Genomic DNA, 13536 nt, shown 5'->3' with positions numbered 1-13536 from the left:
TCACATGTCCCAGGATGAGCTGAGCTCCGACCCAGACCTTTGCCATAATAAATCCCCAGGATGGCATAAGCACATGAGGTTCACTCAGCCTGGCGATGACATCAAGGTGAAGGAAAGTTCCATCTTGATTTTTAACAGAAAATCAAGCCAACGCGGAAATCAGCACAAATAAGCCTTTTAGAAAAGGCGAGGGAGCCCCGGAGCAGGGCCCAGCTTTATTGACAGAAGGCCGTGTCCTGCCCCAGCTCTGCTGAAGCACGCGGTCAGGCCTGTCCAAGGCAAACACAGCAGTCTGCATCACGCCAGGCTGTTTGCTGACCGAGGTCCACTCAGCACCACGTGGGATTCTTGCTGCTTCCTCTGTGACATTTCAATTATGTTTCTAGGGGCTTGGGACGTAGCTCAGCTTGCCTAGCATGCAGGAGGCCCTGGGTTTGAATCGCAGCATCACAAAAAATAGAACAAAATAAAATAATAATCCATCATGTTTCCAATCTAGCCACTGCCCTGATTTAGCTTGCCAAAGGATTACAAGTTTGCCTCCTCTCTGTCTCGAAGGACAGGGGACTTCTCGGCTTCCAAATATTCCATTTGAAAGCACTGCCAGCATTCTGAGGATGAGCCACTGTGCAGTAAACCCCAAAATCTTCTGGGGGGCCTTTTGCCCACCATATCAAGCTAAGCTGCACCAAGGCAAGGCTTCTCAGGCTCAGCCTGATTGACATCTGGAGCCAGATAACTCTTTGTTGCGGGGTCTGTTTTGTGCATTGCAGGGTATTTAGCAATGTCCCTCACCTCCACTGCCTAGAAGCCAGTAGCATCCCCTGACAACCAAAAAGTCTCTAGACATTGTCACATGCAGGGGGAGGGGCACAGAAATCACCCTCTTTTGAGACCTGCTGCTTTAGAGGAAGGAATAGAAACCCCAAGAAGGAGATCCAGGAAGTAGCGGGTGGAACCAGGCTCCAGGGTAGGGAATGGGCAGGATTGGGAGACCAGAGAGAAGAGAGACTTGGAAACGCCCAAAGAAATTGGGAAAAGAAAGAGTTACTGAAATATGCTTTTCAGATGCCGCTCTGCAGGGTGCCACATAACCTCCCTCTTTCATCATCTAAGGTACACCTTCTTCGAAAATCTACACTATTGTGCTTAGAGTATAGGCCAGTGGTGGAGCACCTGCCCAGCATCTTTAAGGCCCTGGTTTTACTCTTAACATCCCCTAAACAACAGAAAAATTGACATTGCTCATCAGTGCTTTGAGCATCTGCTGTGCCCACCCCTTCCCAGGATGGACAGGTTCCAGTCCAAGAGGCCTGGTTACATTCAGGTTATGCACAAATAGTTACCATTCCAAAGTCTGGAAAAGATGTACTGAAATTTTTGTTCTGTTTTGTAATAGGGATTGAATCCAGAGTGCTTAACCACCACTGAGCCACATCCCCAGCAGCCCTTTTTGTATTTTATTAAATTTTGAAACATGATCTTGCTAAGTTGCTTAGGGCCTCACCAAGTTGCTGAGGCTGGGTTTGAACTTGAGATCCTCCTGCCTCAGCCTCCCGAGCTGCTGGGATTACAGGCGTGCACCACCATACCTGGCCTGAATTTTTAAATATACAATTTTGGACCAATTTAGTATCATCCATCAAATGTCATACTTGATTTCTAGCTATACTTTTTCAGTGGGAGAAGGCATGAGGGAACAACAGAGCAACACCCATGAGCAGATCAGGCATTTGAACACTGTGGATCATGTGCATTGTGGCCAGAAACATTGTGGACTTGTGACTGGATGTGAGTCCCCCATAACATTCAGGTCTCCCATTACTGTCTCTCACAGCACCCTGGGAGTTTCCCTCTTAGACAAAGAGTTTGTTTAAAGTCTCCCTCCTACGCCATGTCTCTTTCCTTTATCATTTCTGGGCCTGGCATGTGGTGAATGCTCAAAACACATCTGTTAAATGAGTAAATCGATGACATCCTAGAGCACTCCTTACTTCACTGACCAGCAACTTTCAACTCCCAGATGAAGGCTTGCATCAAAGATCCTTCCTTTGGGAAGCCTTCCTTGATTTCTCCCAGCAGAAACAATTGCACTATGTACCCACTTGGTCCATAGTCTTATCATGCATATGTCACAGTATATACTATTTGGCTGTATTCTGCCTCCCCTGCCAGAGCATAAGCTCTCCAAGGAAACTGTGATGAATCATTTTTTACCCCTCCTACCACCAGTGTTTGGCGCATGGTAGATAATCAATAAATGTCTGCTCAACACAATAATCAATAAATGCTCTCCTCTGTCTCCATTTCAAACCCTAGACATCAGACACACTGCAGTTCAAGTGCCTTGATAAAACCCAGGACCAAGAGTTATTTTGCAGTCAACTTTCTGGTCCTTGAACACAGGGAAAGAACATCTGCCCAGTCCCTCCAGAAGAGGAGCTGGCCTGACTGGCTGAGTGGCAGGCAGACAAGGTGAAGGTCTGTGAGGATCCATGGTCTGAAGGCAGGATGGTGTGTGAAGCTTTAGCCCCATCATCTCCCCACTGCTCCAGGGCTCTAAGGAACTTCTGGAGGCTTCTCTGTGACTCGTCCTGCCCCCACCCATACCCACACTTCTGGATCAGAGCCCTAGGCCCAAACAGAATCTATGCTTGGGAGAAATAGAGGATGCTGCTGAGTATCTGCAGACTGCTGCCCCTTGTCACTTGGAAAAGGAGTTATCTGCAGACTGCTGCCCCTTGTCACTTGGAAAGGGAGTGTCTACACTTCCAGGTGGCCAGAAGGGGACCCAACATCCAGCACACATGGAATACTGGAGCCTGCTCACCAGAGCTCCCGGAAGAGAAAGCAGAGCCCAGGCACCTGCAGAGGCTGCTCCAGCTGGGCTCTTGAGCTTTGCTGCCTACCTGGCCAAAGGTTGGGGCGAGGGTGCTTTCTGGAGAGGGTCTGTTCCGGGCTGGGCCCTGCTGCTCACTGCAGTCCAGTTGGATCAGGCTGCGGCACTCCGGGTGACAGGTGAATTTACAGTCTGGAGGGAAAGAACCAAAGAGGCATCAGGCACCGGGCAGCATCTCTACTACTTCCGTCCAGAGAAATAACCTGGGCGATCACATTTAGTTCCCAGCAGAAGGGCAGTGCAGGAGGGCAGTGGCGGGCCAGCGGGAGGCAGGTGAGGATGAAGCTCTGTTCCGTCGTAGTTAAGTGCTTTACACCTGTGCAGACTGAGCTTACCTGCCATACTTTGTGTGACCTTGTAATTGTTACTGTTGGGGCCTTGGGACTTCCTCATGATCAGACCCTCTGGTTCCAGACTGGTGCTCTTTCTACTAATTCACACTGGTCACCAGGGGCCACAGACCCCTGGGGAAGGGCTCAAGGTTGCTGAACTTCATTTGGCCAATCAGGAACCTATGGATTTAGCGGCCTTAGTCGGTGGCACGAGACTGTGCACAGGTATGGAGGAGGATATGTCTGAAAGACTTAAAAGTGCTTCCAGAGACAAAGCCATTCTCATCAGACCCTGCCCAGTCTAGAAATGCTGGGGTGGCCACTCTAATCCAGTTGAGATCCTATCAATAAAAACAAAATTGGGGGAAAATCACACGTTCCATCGACCATGTTCACTTCCATGGAAGTAGTAACTTAATGGCCAGAGTTGAAAAGAGCCTTGGGAACTCCCTTAGAGACAGGGAAACGGGCCCAGAGGTTAAGTGAAGTACTCAGTGACACAGCTCACAGGGGTGAGCCTGGGCTGCTGATATTTTCCAACTTCCTCAAGGGCTCCCTCTGGAACCTCTTTGGCAGAAGAGATATGAAGTCAAAGGGGCCAGGAGACAGCGAGACTCAGCCAGGGGAGGGAGGGACAGGGAGAAGGTGGGGGAAAGGAAAGAGTGGAATAGAAGAAAGCAATACAGGTCGTCTCCCAGGCAAAATGCTCAGATCTGATATGTAGTGCCCACAGATGGCCGTGCGACGGCCAGAGCTGCCTGTCCTGGAGTTACCACAGCTCAGCCAGAAGGCCCAGCCATGCAAGTGCCGGGGTCTCTCTTGAATTTCCCTCCTGATGGTGAAGTCTGGTGCACGGCTGGGGAGGGTGGGTTTTGTGGCAGGGGACACCACAGCCTGGATTTTCTTGGATAACCTGAGGATTAGGGAGTCACCTGTTTTAGACAGCTTTTTTTTTTGCTGCTGTGACTAAAAGACCTGACCAGAACAACTGTAGAGGAGGAAGAGTTTATTTGAGGGCCCACAGTTTCTGAGGTCCCAATCCACAGACAACTGGCTTCATTCCTTGGGGCTTGAGGTGAGGCGGGGCATCCTGGTGGAAGAGTGTGGCAGAGGGAAGCAGCTCACATGGTGATCAGAAAGGAGAGAGAGAGAGAGAGAGAGAGAGAGAGAGAGAGAGAGAGAGAGAGAAACTCCACTTTCTGGATACAAAATATATACCCAAAGCCACATCCCAATTTCCACCTTCTCCAGCCACAAACTACCACTTCAGTTACCACTCAGTTCATCCCTATTGGGGGATTAATTCACTGATTGGGTTAAGACTCTCATGACCCAGTCATTCTCCTCTGAACCTTCTTGTTTTGTCTCTTAAATGAGATTTTGGGGGATATCTCACATCCAAACCATAATACCATTTTGGTTGAGAATGGATCAGGCACCCCAAGACTCTTTCCTTCCTTCTAACAAGCTCCCCAAATTCTGCACATTGGTCTCTTTTTGAAGTACCCATAGCACACTCTACCTTGGGGTAGGGGTGGTGGCTGCTCTTTTGCCCATTCATTTGAAGAATCTGGGATGAGACCCTCACTCTCCCCAGCTGCCCTCTTCCCTTACATCCCCAAAGATGAGCACCTGGGCCACATTCCTTGGGTAGAATGCAGGGGAGTGTCCTGGGAAGTGTGGGGACACTCAGGGATTCCAGCAACCAGCAACCTTCTTCCTCCATAGTCTAAAGCTCCTGGCCACTTTCCTGGGATGTCATTTAGAAGCTCCATCGCTGTTATGGGTCAGATATGAGGTGCCACCCTCCCCCCCCAAAAAAAACCTCATGTATTATCCAGAAATGCCAGGACTTTTTAGATAATGAAGGAATGTTCAGAGTTGAAATGACTATATTATGGGAGCTGTAACCAATTCAGCGGATTAATCCATTTGATGGATTAATAATTTGAAAGGACAGACACGGTGTGGCTGGAAGAAGTACATCATTGGGGGGGTGCCTTTGAGTTTTATATTTTGTCCCTGGTGCCGCCCCCTCCTCTCTCTCTCTCTCTCTCTCTCTCTCTCTCTCTCTCTCTCTCTCTCTCTCTTTCCTTTTCAGCTGCCATGAGCTAAACAGTTTTCTTCTACCACATCCTTCTGCCATGATTTTCTGCCTCACGTCAGGCTCCAAGCAATGGAGCTTGACCAACCATGGACTGAAATCTTGAAACTGTGAGCCCTCAAGTAAACTTTTCTTCCTCTAAGCTGTTCTTGTCCAGTATTTTGGTCACAGTGACAAAAGTTGACTAACCCAACTGCTCATCTCCCTCATGCACCAAGATGAAGTCTGTCAATGTCCTTTCCTTCAGACCCCATGAGGATCTAGGCCCTCCTGACTCTCCTCCATAGAGGACCCTTTTCTCAACTGGAGATGGAATCAGGTGGCCAGTTCTCTGAGGCTTTACCATCCCTACCTGCACTTCTGAATCCCCCCAATGGAAGATCTCCTGCTCTGCACAAAAACAGCCTTACCCTTCATGGGAGTGGGCACAGAAGGACATGTGGCCAAATAATTCTGCCTGCAGTGCTCAGAAATGCCAGGACGTTTTAGATAATGTAACCCTAAGGCCAGAGCCCACAAAGGACAGCATTGTTCCAGGTTCCGGCCCTGGAACACACCTGTGGGGCTCCTGGTCACGCTCTGAAGGATGAAGAATGCTCCAGGGATGCCAAGAAGTGGGAACAAGGAAGAAGAGGAAGGACTGGAGCTCCCTGGCTTCCCAGTGAGCGAGAGCCCGCAGCAGCTCACACCTGGGCAAGGCTTTTGGATGTAGGAAGCTCTCTGTCTCCTCCTCTGAGTGCCTTGTGTGGCTGACATATATACTCTGTGACTGCCTGTGCCCCTGGGTCACTCTTGCAATTCCCATTTCTCCCTTGCTTTCTCTCTCTCTCTCTCTGTCACACACACACAGAGCACCAAAACCTCAGAAAGATCTCTTTACAGGCCTGACGTTGAGCTGGATGGAGCTGGGAACAGAGGAGTCCAGGAGGAGGGTTTGGGAGTCGAGGAAAAGAACTTGGAGGCACTAACGACTTTGTTCCATCAGACCCTATAATCACAGGCTGCAGCAAAGCCACTGAAGCGCGTCTTTGTACTGCCTGGCCCCTGGAAACGCCAAGTCAAGGGCTTTGAGGCCAGCAGGGATGAAGTCAGAGCCGCATGCCCTTCTCCGGCAGCCTGTGTCCTGCGAGTGGGGAAACCCACGGCATCCACAGACAGGGCTGCGTCCCCAGTGACTGTGCTTCAGCCCCGCAGACGATCCTTCTCTCAGGCAGCTCGTCACAGGGGCTGCCCCACTGGCCCCTGCCCTTGGTATCCCAACTTCCTCCACAGCTTTCAGTGAGTGCTCAATTTGGACAAGAGAAGAGAGAGGGACCCTGGGTGGAATAGGGCCACATAGGCCTTCTCTGTACGGCCAGCACCATCATCTCGGGCTATAGCATCCATGGGCTGAGCTCAGGCATCCACGTGCCCTGCTGGTCCGAGGGTGAGGATGAGTGAGACACAACCCCTGGGGAGCTAGCTAGCTGGGCAGATGGGACACCCACCGTAAAATGCAACCAATGAGCGCTACAGCCCAAAGCAAGGACCTGACCACCACACCAGGGTCTGGGAAGGTCGTTTGGACAGACACTTGGGGGCACAGCAGCCTAGGAAGTTGGGGGCACAGGAGGCTCTGGGGAGCAGAAACAAGGGATCTAACTATAGGTACCTCAGATGCCCTCCTCACAGGGGCCAAGAGCAGGTGGGCTCTGACGTCACTAAATGGATGGGACAAGGGTCTCGCCACCAAGAGGCAGCAAAAGTTTAGGCGCCAATACTCCTGGGCTCTAAGTGTTGGGTTTTTTTGTTTTAAGAAAAAAAATGACATTTCTTTAGTATTGCCACCTATAAATCAGAATTATACCTCCCCTTCTTTACAACTTTCCTTCCAGTAACAGCTCCTGTCCCCATTCCCAGGGGATATTTTGAGGAAAATAAACACTTCCAGGTTGAGAAAGGGGCCTATGGAAATAGAAGGTGAATGTGAGGAGAAATGATGGGGACAAACCACAATAGAGGCCTCTCTCCCAAGGAAGCCATCATGGTCTGATCCAGGATAGAGGCCCCTCCCTCAGGGCCCAGGCGACATTCATTTCCAACTCGACCAGGACAAAGAACCATGAACTGGGTGGCTCAAAACAACTTCTTGTCTCCCAGTTCTGGAGGCTAGAAGTCCAAACCCAAGTTGCTGGAGGGACCATGCTCCCTCCCAAATACATAGAGGATCCTCCCTACCTCTTCCTGGCTCCTGACGGTTTGCAGGCAGTTTGGCATCCTTGGCCTGGAGCTCAGCACCTCCAAATCCCACCCACGTCTTCACCCAGTCCGTTTCCTTGTAGGAATGCAAGTCATATTGGATCAGGGGACCACCCCACTCCAGTATTACCTCAAACAATGACACCTGCAACCTCCCTACTTCCAAATAATGTCCCCTTCTGAGGTACTGGGGTTTAGGACTTAAATATGTCTTTTTGCAGGGAGCACAGATCAATTCATGAGGCAGACCCCGGGCCACACTGGGAACTCAGAGCCCTTAGGCCCAAACAGAGAGGGGCTGCCATGGATACCTTCTCCAGATATCAGCCGTGGACTGGCGGGGCCAGGGGACCGGGGAGTGCTGGGCTGAAGCCAAGATGACCACAACCTGCCTTTCCCCAAGGGCTCTGCTTCTAGTTTTAAACACCAAGGCCACCACCTTAAAGGACAGGGTCAGGCTCACAGGCCATGGCAAACTGTGCTCAGGGACGGCAATTACTTCTCCCACTTCAACCCAGAAGAGCTGAAGCCAGCAGGTGGGACTATGGACTAGGGGACTGTTTTTCCAAAATGCAGACACTGCAGCCTCCCCCAAATCCTCAGAGCTGCCAAAGTTAGTTTCTGGCCTATTCCAGCACCAAATGCATGGATCATGCTAGGCACATACACCACCATGTGATTCTGTGATCCAAATGGCTAATTTTCTGACCCAGAGGGATGCCATTGAGAAGAAACCCCTAAGGCCCATTCACGATGGATGCAGAGCCTGGTTACCAGGAGCCCATATCCCCCGCTGTCACTCCCAGGTCAGGGAACAGCAGCTTCTCACCCTGCATGGAAAAAGAGCATTCTGAAGGTGAGGGGAAACAGACAGCCTTTGAATCCAAGAGCTTCTGCCCACTCTCCAGGCACCCACAGCCTTCTGGGAGAAGGTCAACCTTCGAACAGAGTTGACCCCCATCCCCCTTCCCCACTCTTTTTCAGGACCTGGACTGAGCTATGGTATAATAGACTTTGGGGAAGTCCTGGCCTCTAGTCTCCACTCAATCAGCTCTGACATTGGGTAAATTGCTGAACTTCTCTGAGCATAATTTTCTTCACTATAAAATGGGAATCATAATAATGAGTTCACAGGGCTACCCTGAGGATGAAAGGGAGTTCTTGATGTTGAGAGGTGCATAAAAGGCATAGAATGTGGAGGTCCCCTGTTAATAGTTACTTTCCCCCTCCCTTCCTCTACTCTGCTATATGGGTTTCCCATCCCATCCCACCAAGTTCCCAGTGTGGAACCTATAGTCTCACCAATCTTCCCCCAGCAGTGACTTCCAAAATAAGCATACAAACAGTTTTTAGTTTGAAAATAATGTGTTAAGTACTACAGGGAAAACTGGAAAAAAATAATATGCATTGGATAATTATAACTTATAGAAGTTTTTAAAAATAAGTGTTGTCCTGATCCTCTTGGGACAGTCCTCGGTCAGTGGTGCCTGTCTCCAAAAGCCTTCTCACTGGCATTGGAGACATTGCTCTGAGAATCTCCCATTCTTTCACTGGGGATCATTCCCCTGGGCCTCTGAGCTGGACCAGCTATGGCAGCTTCTATACCACCCAGAGGGGCTCTCCATCACCCTTTGCTCCCCACCTGGCCCAAGCTGACCCAGGTCTGCTCCACCCCATGCAGCCCTTGACCATCACCCTATAGCCTCTGCCCTGCCTGCTTCCCTGCCAGGAAAATCCCTCTCTAGCTGCCCCAAGATCGTCCCTTGGATCTCAGACCCTCTCCAGCTGACCCAGTAGTTCCCTTTATAAGCACACGGCCCCTGCAATCCTCCATGGCTCCATTCCTGTATTCCACCCTGTCCGCAACCCTTTTCTCCGGCCCCTGCTCAGTGTAGGAGAAGCCCACTCACTGTTAAGCATTCAAAAGGGGTTGTATATGAATTGCTTGAGTGAATCATGTGAGGCCCAGTGTTTCAGCTTTGGTTGAAGTGGAGAAACCAAAGTGTGATCTGACACCAAAATTGTGTCCTAACTCTTACTCATCCATTAAGTGGAGGTGATAGCAGTACCTACTTTGTAGGGTTGCTAAGAAAATTAAACGATACAATTATGTAAACAACAATGCAACCCGGGATACACACTAAGGGTTCAATAAATATTGGCTAGTTGTTTTTTTGTTGTTGTTGTTGTTGTTGTTGTTGTTGTTTTAGTACTGGTGATTGAACCCAGGAGCACTTCACACTGAGCCACATCCGTAGCCCTTTTTATATTTTATTTGGAGACAGGGTCTCCCTGAATTGCTTAGGGCCTTGCTAAGTTGCTGAGGCTGGCTTTGAACTCGTGATCCTCCTACTTCAGCTGCCCTAGTCGCTGGGACTACAGGTGTGCACCACCACACCAAGATATTCTTATTACCTGGCTAAAATCCAAGTTTTAGTCTGCCCAGTAGTCAGGGTGCCAGGCATCTGAGGCCTGCTGGGCACAGTCCATCGGGGCCTGGGATCTCCCACAGACTTGTACTGAGTCCTGGTGCAACAGGACCTAACCCTTCCTCTCACCTCTCACCGCACCTTGGTCCTTAGTCTGGGCACAAGTCCCAGGTTTCAGCTCCCTAGAGAGGGGAGGTGCCAGGTGTACCTGGAGACAGAGAAGTAACCCTCTTCATCTTGGAGAGGTCCCTCTGCTGCCCTCTGCAACTTCCTTCCTCCCCTCCTTCTGGCTCATCCTCCTTTGACATTTGAAATTCTAAAATCTTGTTCAAGTTTAGGGAAAGAAAACTGCTAAGCAAAGTTGACCGTGCCCAGCATTAAAGAGGAGGTGGAGAAGTGTCAGGCAGTGCCTTATTAGTGGCACCAACTTCCTGCAGGGATCTGTCCTGAGTGCATATTTACTAGGGTCTAAATATTTCTTCACTAAAATGTTCATCGCATCACTGTTTATGATAACAAAATGCCAGAAATATCCCCATAGCCACCTACAGGGGACTAGTGTACAGCTATGATATATTTTTCAATGAAATACTATATAGCTATTATATAAAACAAAGCAACATTTTTCCTCTTTTCAATGTATAGTGTGGTCAATGTATGAAAGAGGAAAAATGTTGTTTTATGACTTAATTGTATAAAATACACATGTACTCATATATACATTATGCACATAGGTGTCTGGAAGAAAGGTTATGTGCTTGCTCTAAGGGTGAGAATGGGATTTTGAGTGTTTTTCCTTCTTTCTTGCTTTCGTTGTTATTTTGATTTTTGACTTCTTTCTTTTGTTTTGGGTACTGAGGATTGAACCTGCGGGGATTAACCACTAAGCCACATCCCCAGCCCTTTTTATGTTTTAAGACAGGGTCTCCATAGGTTGCTTAAGGCCTCACTAAATTGATGAGGCTGGCTTTGAACTCATGATCCTCCAACCTCAGCCTCCCTAGTCCAGGGTCTCAATAGGTTACTTAGGGCCTTGCTAAACTGCTGAGGTTTGTAATCCTCCTGCCTCAAGTCCAAGCCACTGGTATTACAGGAATGCACCACTGCGCCTGGTCCACAATTTCTTTATAATCTCAGCCCCTGCATATACACAGTCTCTGCATTACCAACATCCTGCACTGAGGTGGTGCATATGTCACAGTGGATAATCCCACAGGGACACACCATTCTCACCTGAGCACATTTTACATTTCGGAAAGGACCTTTTTAAAAATACTTTTAGTTTTTGATGGACACAGTACCTTTATTTTATTTATTTATTTTTATGTGGTGCTGAGCATGGAACCCAGTGCCTCACACATGCAAAGCAAGCGCTCTACCACTGAGCCACAACCTCAGCCCCACAGTTTACATTTGGGTTCACTCTTTGTGCTGTACATTCTCTGAACCCAGACATGCGTGCGCTCTGATAGTACATACAGAGGAGTTGCACTTCCCTAAATATACCCTGTGCTCGCCCTGCTCATCCCTCTCTACCCCACCCCCTGGCACAGGCTTATCCTTAACTGTTTCCATAATTTTGCCTTTTCTGGAACATCCTATAGTTAGAATCATACTGTAGAGAGCTTTTTCAGGTTGGCTTTTTCACTGAGAAATGTGGATTTTTTTATTATTTTTTATTGATTTTTTAAAAATGACAACAGAATGCAATTACAATTCTTATTACACATATATACCACATTGTTTCATATCTCTGTATATAAATTATGTTGACACCCAATTCGTGTCTTCATACATGTACTTTGGGTAATGATGTCTATCACATTCCACCATGTTTGCTAATCCCCTGGATTTAAGTTTCCTTTCTTGATTTTATTTATTTTTTGGGGGGAGGGTATCAGAGATTGAACTCAGGGGCACTCAACCACTGAGCCACCCCCCCAGCCCTATTTTGTATTTTATTTCAAGACAGGGTCTCACTGAGTTGCTTAGTGCCTCACTTTTGCTGAGACTGACTTTGAACTTGTGATCCTCCTGCTTTAGCCTCCGAGTCGCTGGGATTACAGGTGTGTGCCACCGTGCCTGGCTCCGGCCTTTCTTTATGATTTGATAGCTCATCTCCTCTTATTGATGCATAATATTCCATTATCTGGATGTACCAGGGTTGTTTTGTTGTTGTTGTTGTTTGTTTGTTTTGTTTTGTTTTGTTTTATCTTCTCACCTACTGAAAGGACATCCTGGCTGCTTCCACATTTTGACAGTTCTAAACAAAACTGCTGCAAGCATCTGTGTGCAGGTTTTTGTGTGGACATGTTTCAACTCCTTTGTCTACCCCTGTTTTAAGGATGAGAAAATTGAGACTTGAAGAGTTTAAGCAACACACTTGACAGTTTCACAGCTAGCAAGTGGCAGGGTTGGGTGTGGAAATCCATCATACCTGGCTGCTTCTCAGTAGCCGTTTTCTCATTCAAAGGTCCATTCCTCAGAGCTGTTCCCCAACTTGGTCCTAGACCCCCTATTCTGCACTGCTGGAGGCCACGGATGGGCTTCTGTGGGGATGGGGTTAGATGGCCTGAGACCAGAAAGAGCCTGCGTTGGAGGGTTTTGAGCTAGGAGAGCTTTTTCCACTGCCCAGAAGTAACAGAGAAAGTGTCCCTCCTCAGGTTTCCACCCTGTCCTTGGAGGGTTTGGGAAGGGCCAGTTCATACCTGAATAGAACCTCCCAGTTAAGCCAGCTCTGGAGGCTGCCAGGACCTGGGAGTTTCTGAACCACCGTCCTGTCTGCCTGTCCTAACTGGCCTCCAAAACCAGTCCTCCAGGACCCTTCTGCCTCTGGAACGCCACCTCTGGGAGACTCTAAACTACAGAGGCAGCAGCCAGAGGTTCTCATCCTGAGCTCCCAGGGCACCTACAGTAGAGAAGCCATTTCTCTGACCAAGGTCAAGCACCAGAAAGAAGCTGGATCTTGCTCTCCCCCACTTGAACACACCCACCCTCTGCAATCCTGCTCTCCATGACATTAGAATAGACTTGGGGCTCCCATCACCAGCTGCCCCAAAGATTTGCATTAAAGCACACCAACTCATCAGCAATAAATCAGAAATCCTCCATCACTGCTTGACGTGTATGTTAGAGGTCTTGAGAACAGGTGCAAGGGATGGAACACTCAATCTGGGATGGGGTAATGGAAAGAATCTGGCCTATGGAATGACAGGGGCCTGGATTTGAACCTGAGCCCTGCCTCTAATTGGACACGAGATACATAGGCAATTCACCTTGCTTAAATAAGGAATTTATTTGGTCTTAATTTCCTGGTCTGCAAACTATGATTAACAATATCTTACTTGTGGGCAAATAATTGCCAAAATTAGAGAGAATGTATATAAAGCATCTAACGGTGCAGTGGCTGGCATTTAGTAAGTACTCGATAAATGGCAACTGCCTTTTCAAAACTCCTGAGTCTGGATACCTGATTTCCAGCTGACTCAGCATCTGATGCCAGTAAAAACCCCTTGATTTTCAGGTTCTCTTCTA

The 13536-nt window shown here is 48.6% G+C and overlaps 1 protein-coding gene across 1 annotated transcript in view; it reads right to left on the bottom strand.

Moving 5' to 3' along the window:
- Rassf5 (Ras association domain family member 5) overlaps nt 1-13536 on the bottom strand; it is a 74224-nt gene that overhangs the window by 37395 nt on the left and 23293 nt on the right. Inside the window, exon 2 of the mRNA XM_046452186.2 lies at nt 2910-3031. Coding sequence (XP_046308142.1) covers nt 2910-3031 — 122 coding nt within the window. The remainder of the gene's footprint in view (nt 1-2909; nt 3032-13536) is intronic.

The sequence above is a fragment of the Marmota monax genome, unplaced genomic scaffold, assembly GCF_021218885.2.
Source record: "Marmota monax isolate L192 unplaced genomic scaffold, Marmota_monax_Labrador192_F-V1.1 WCK01_AAM20220418_F8-fsc00105, whole genome shotgun sequence".
NCBI lineage: Eukaryota > Metazoa > Chordata > Mammalia > Rodentia > Sciuridae > Marmota > Marmota monax.
This window is presented reverse-complemented; position numbering and strand designations above follow the sequence as displayed.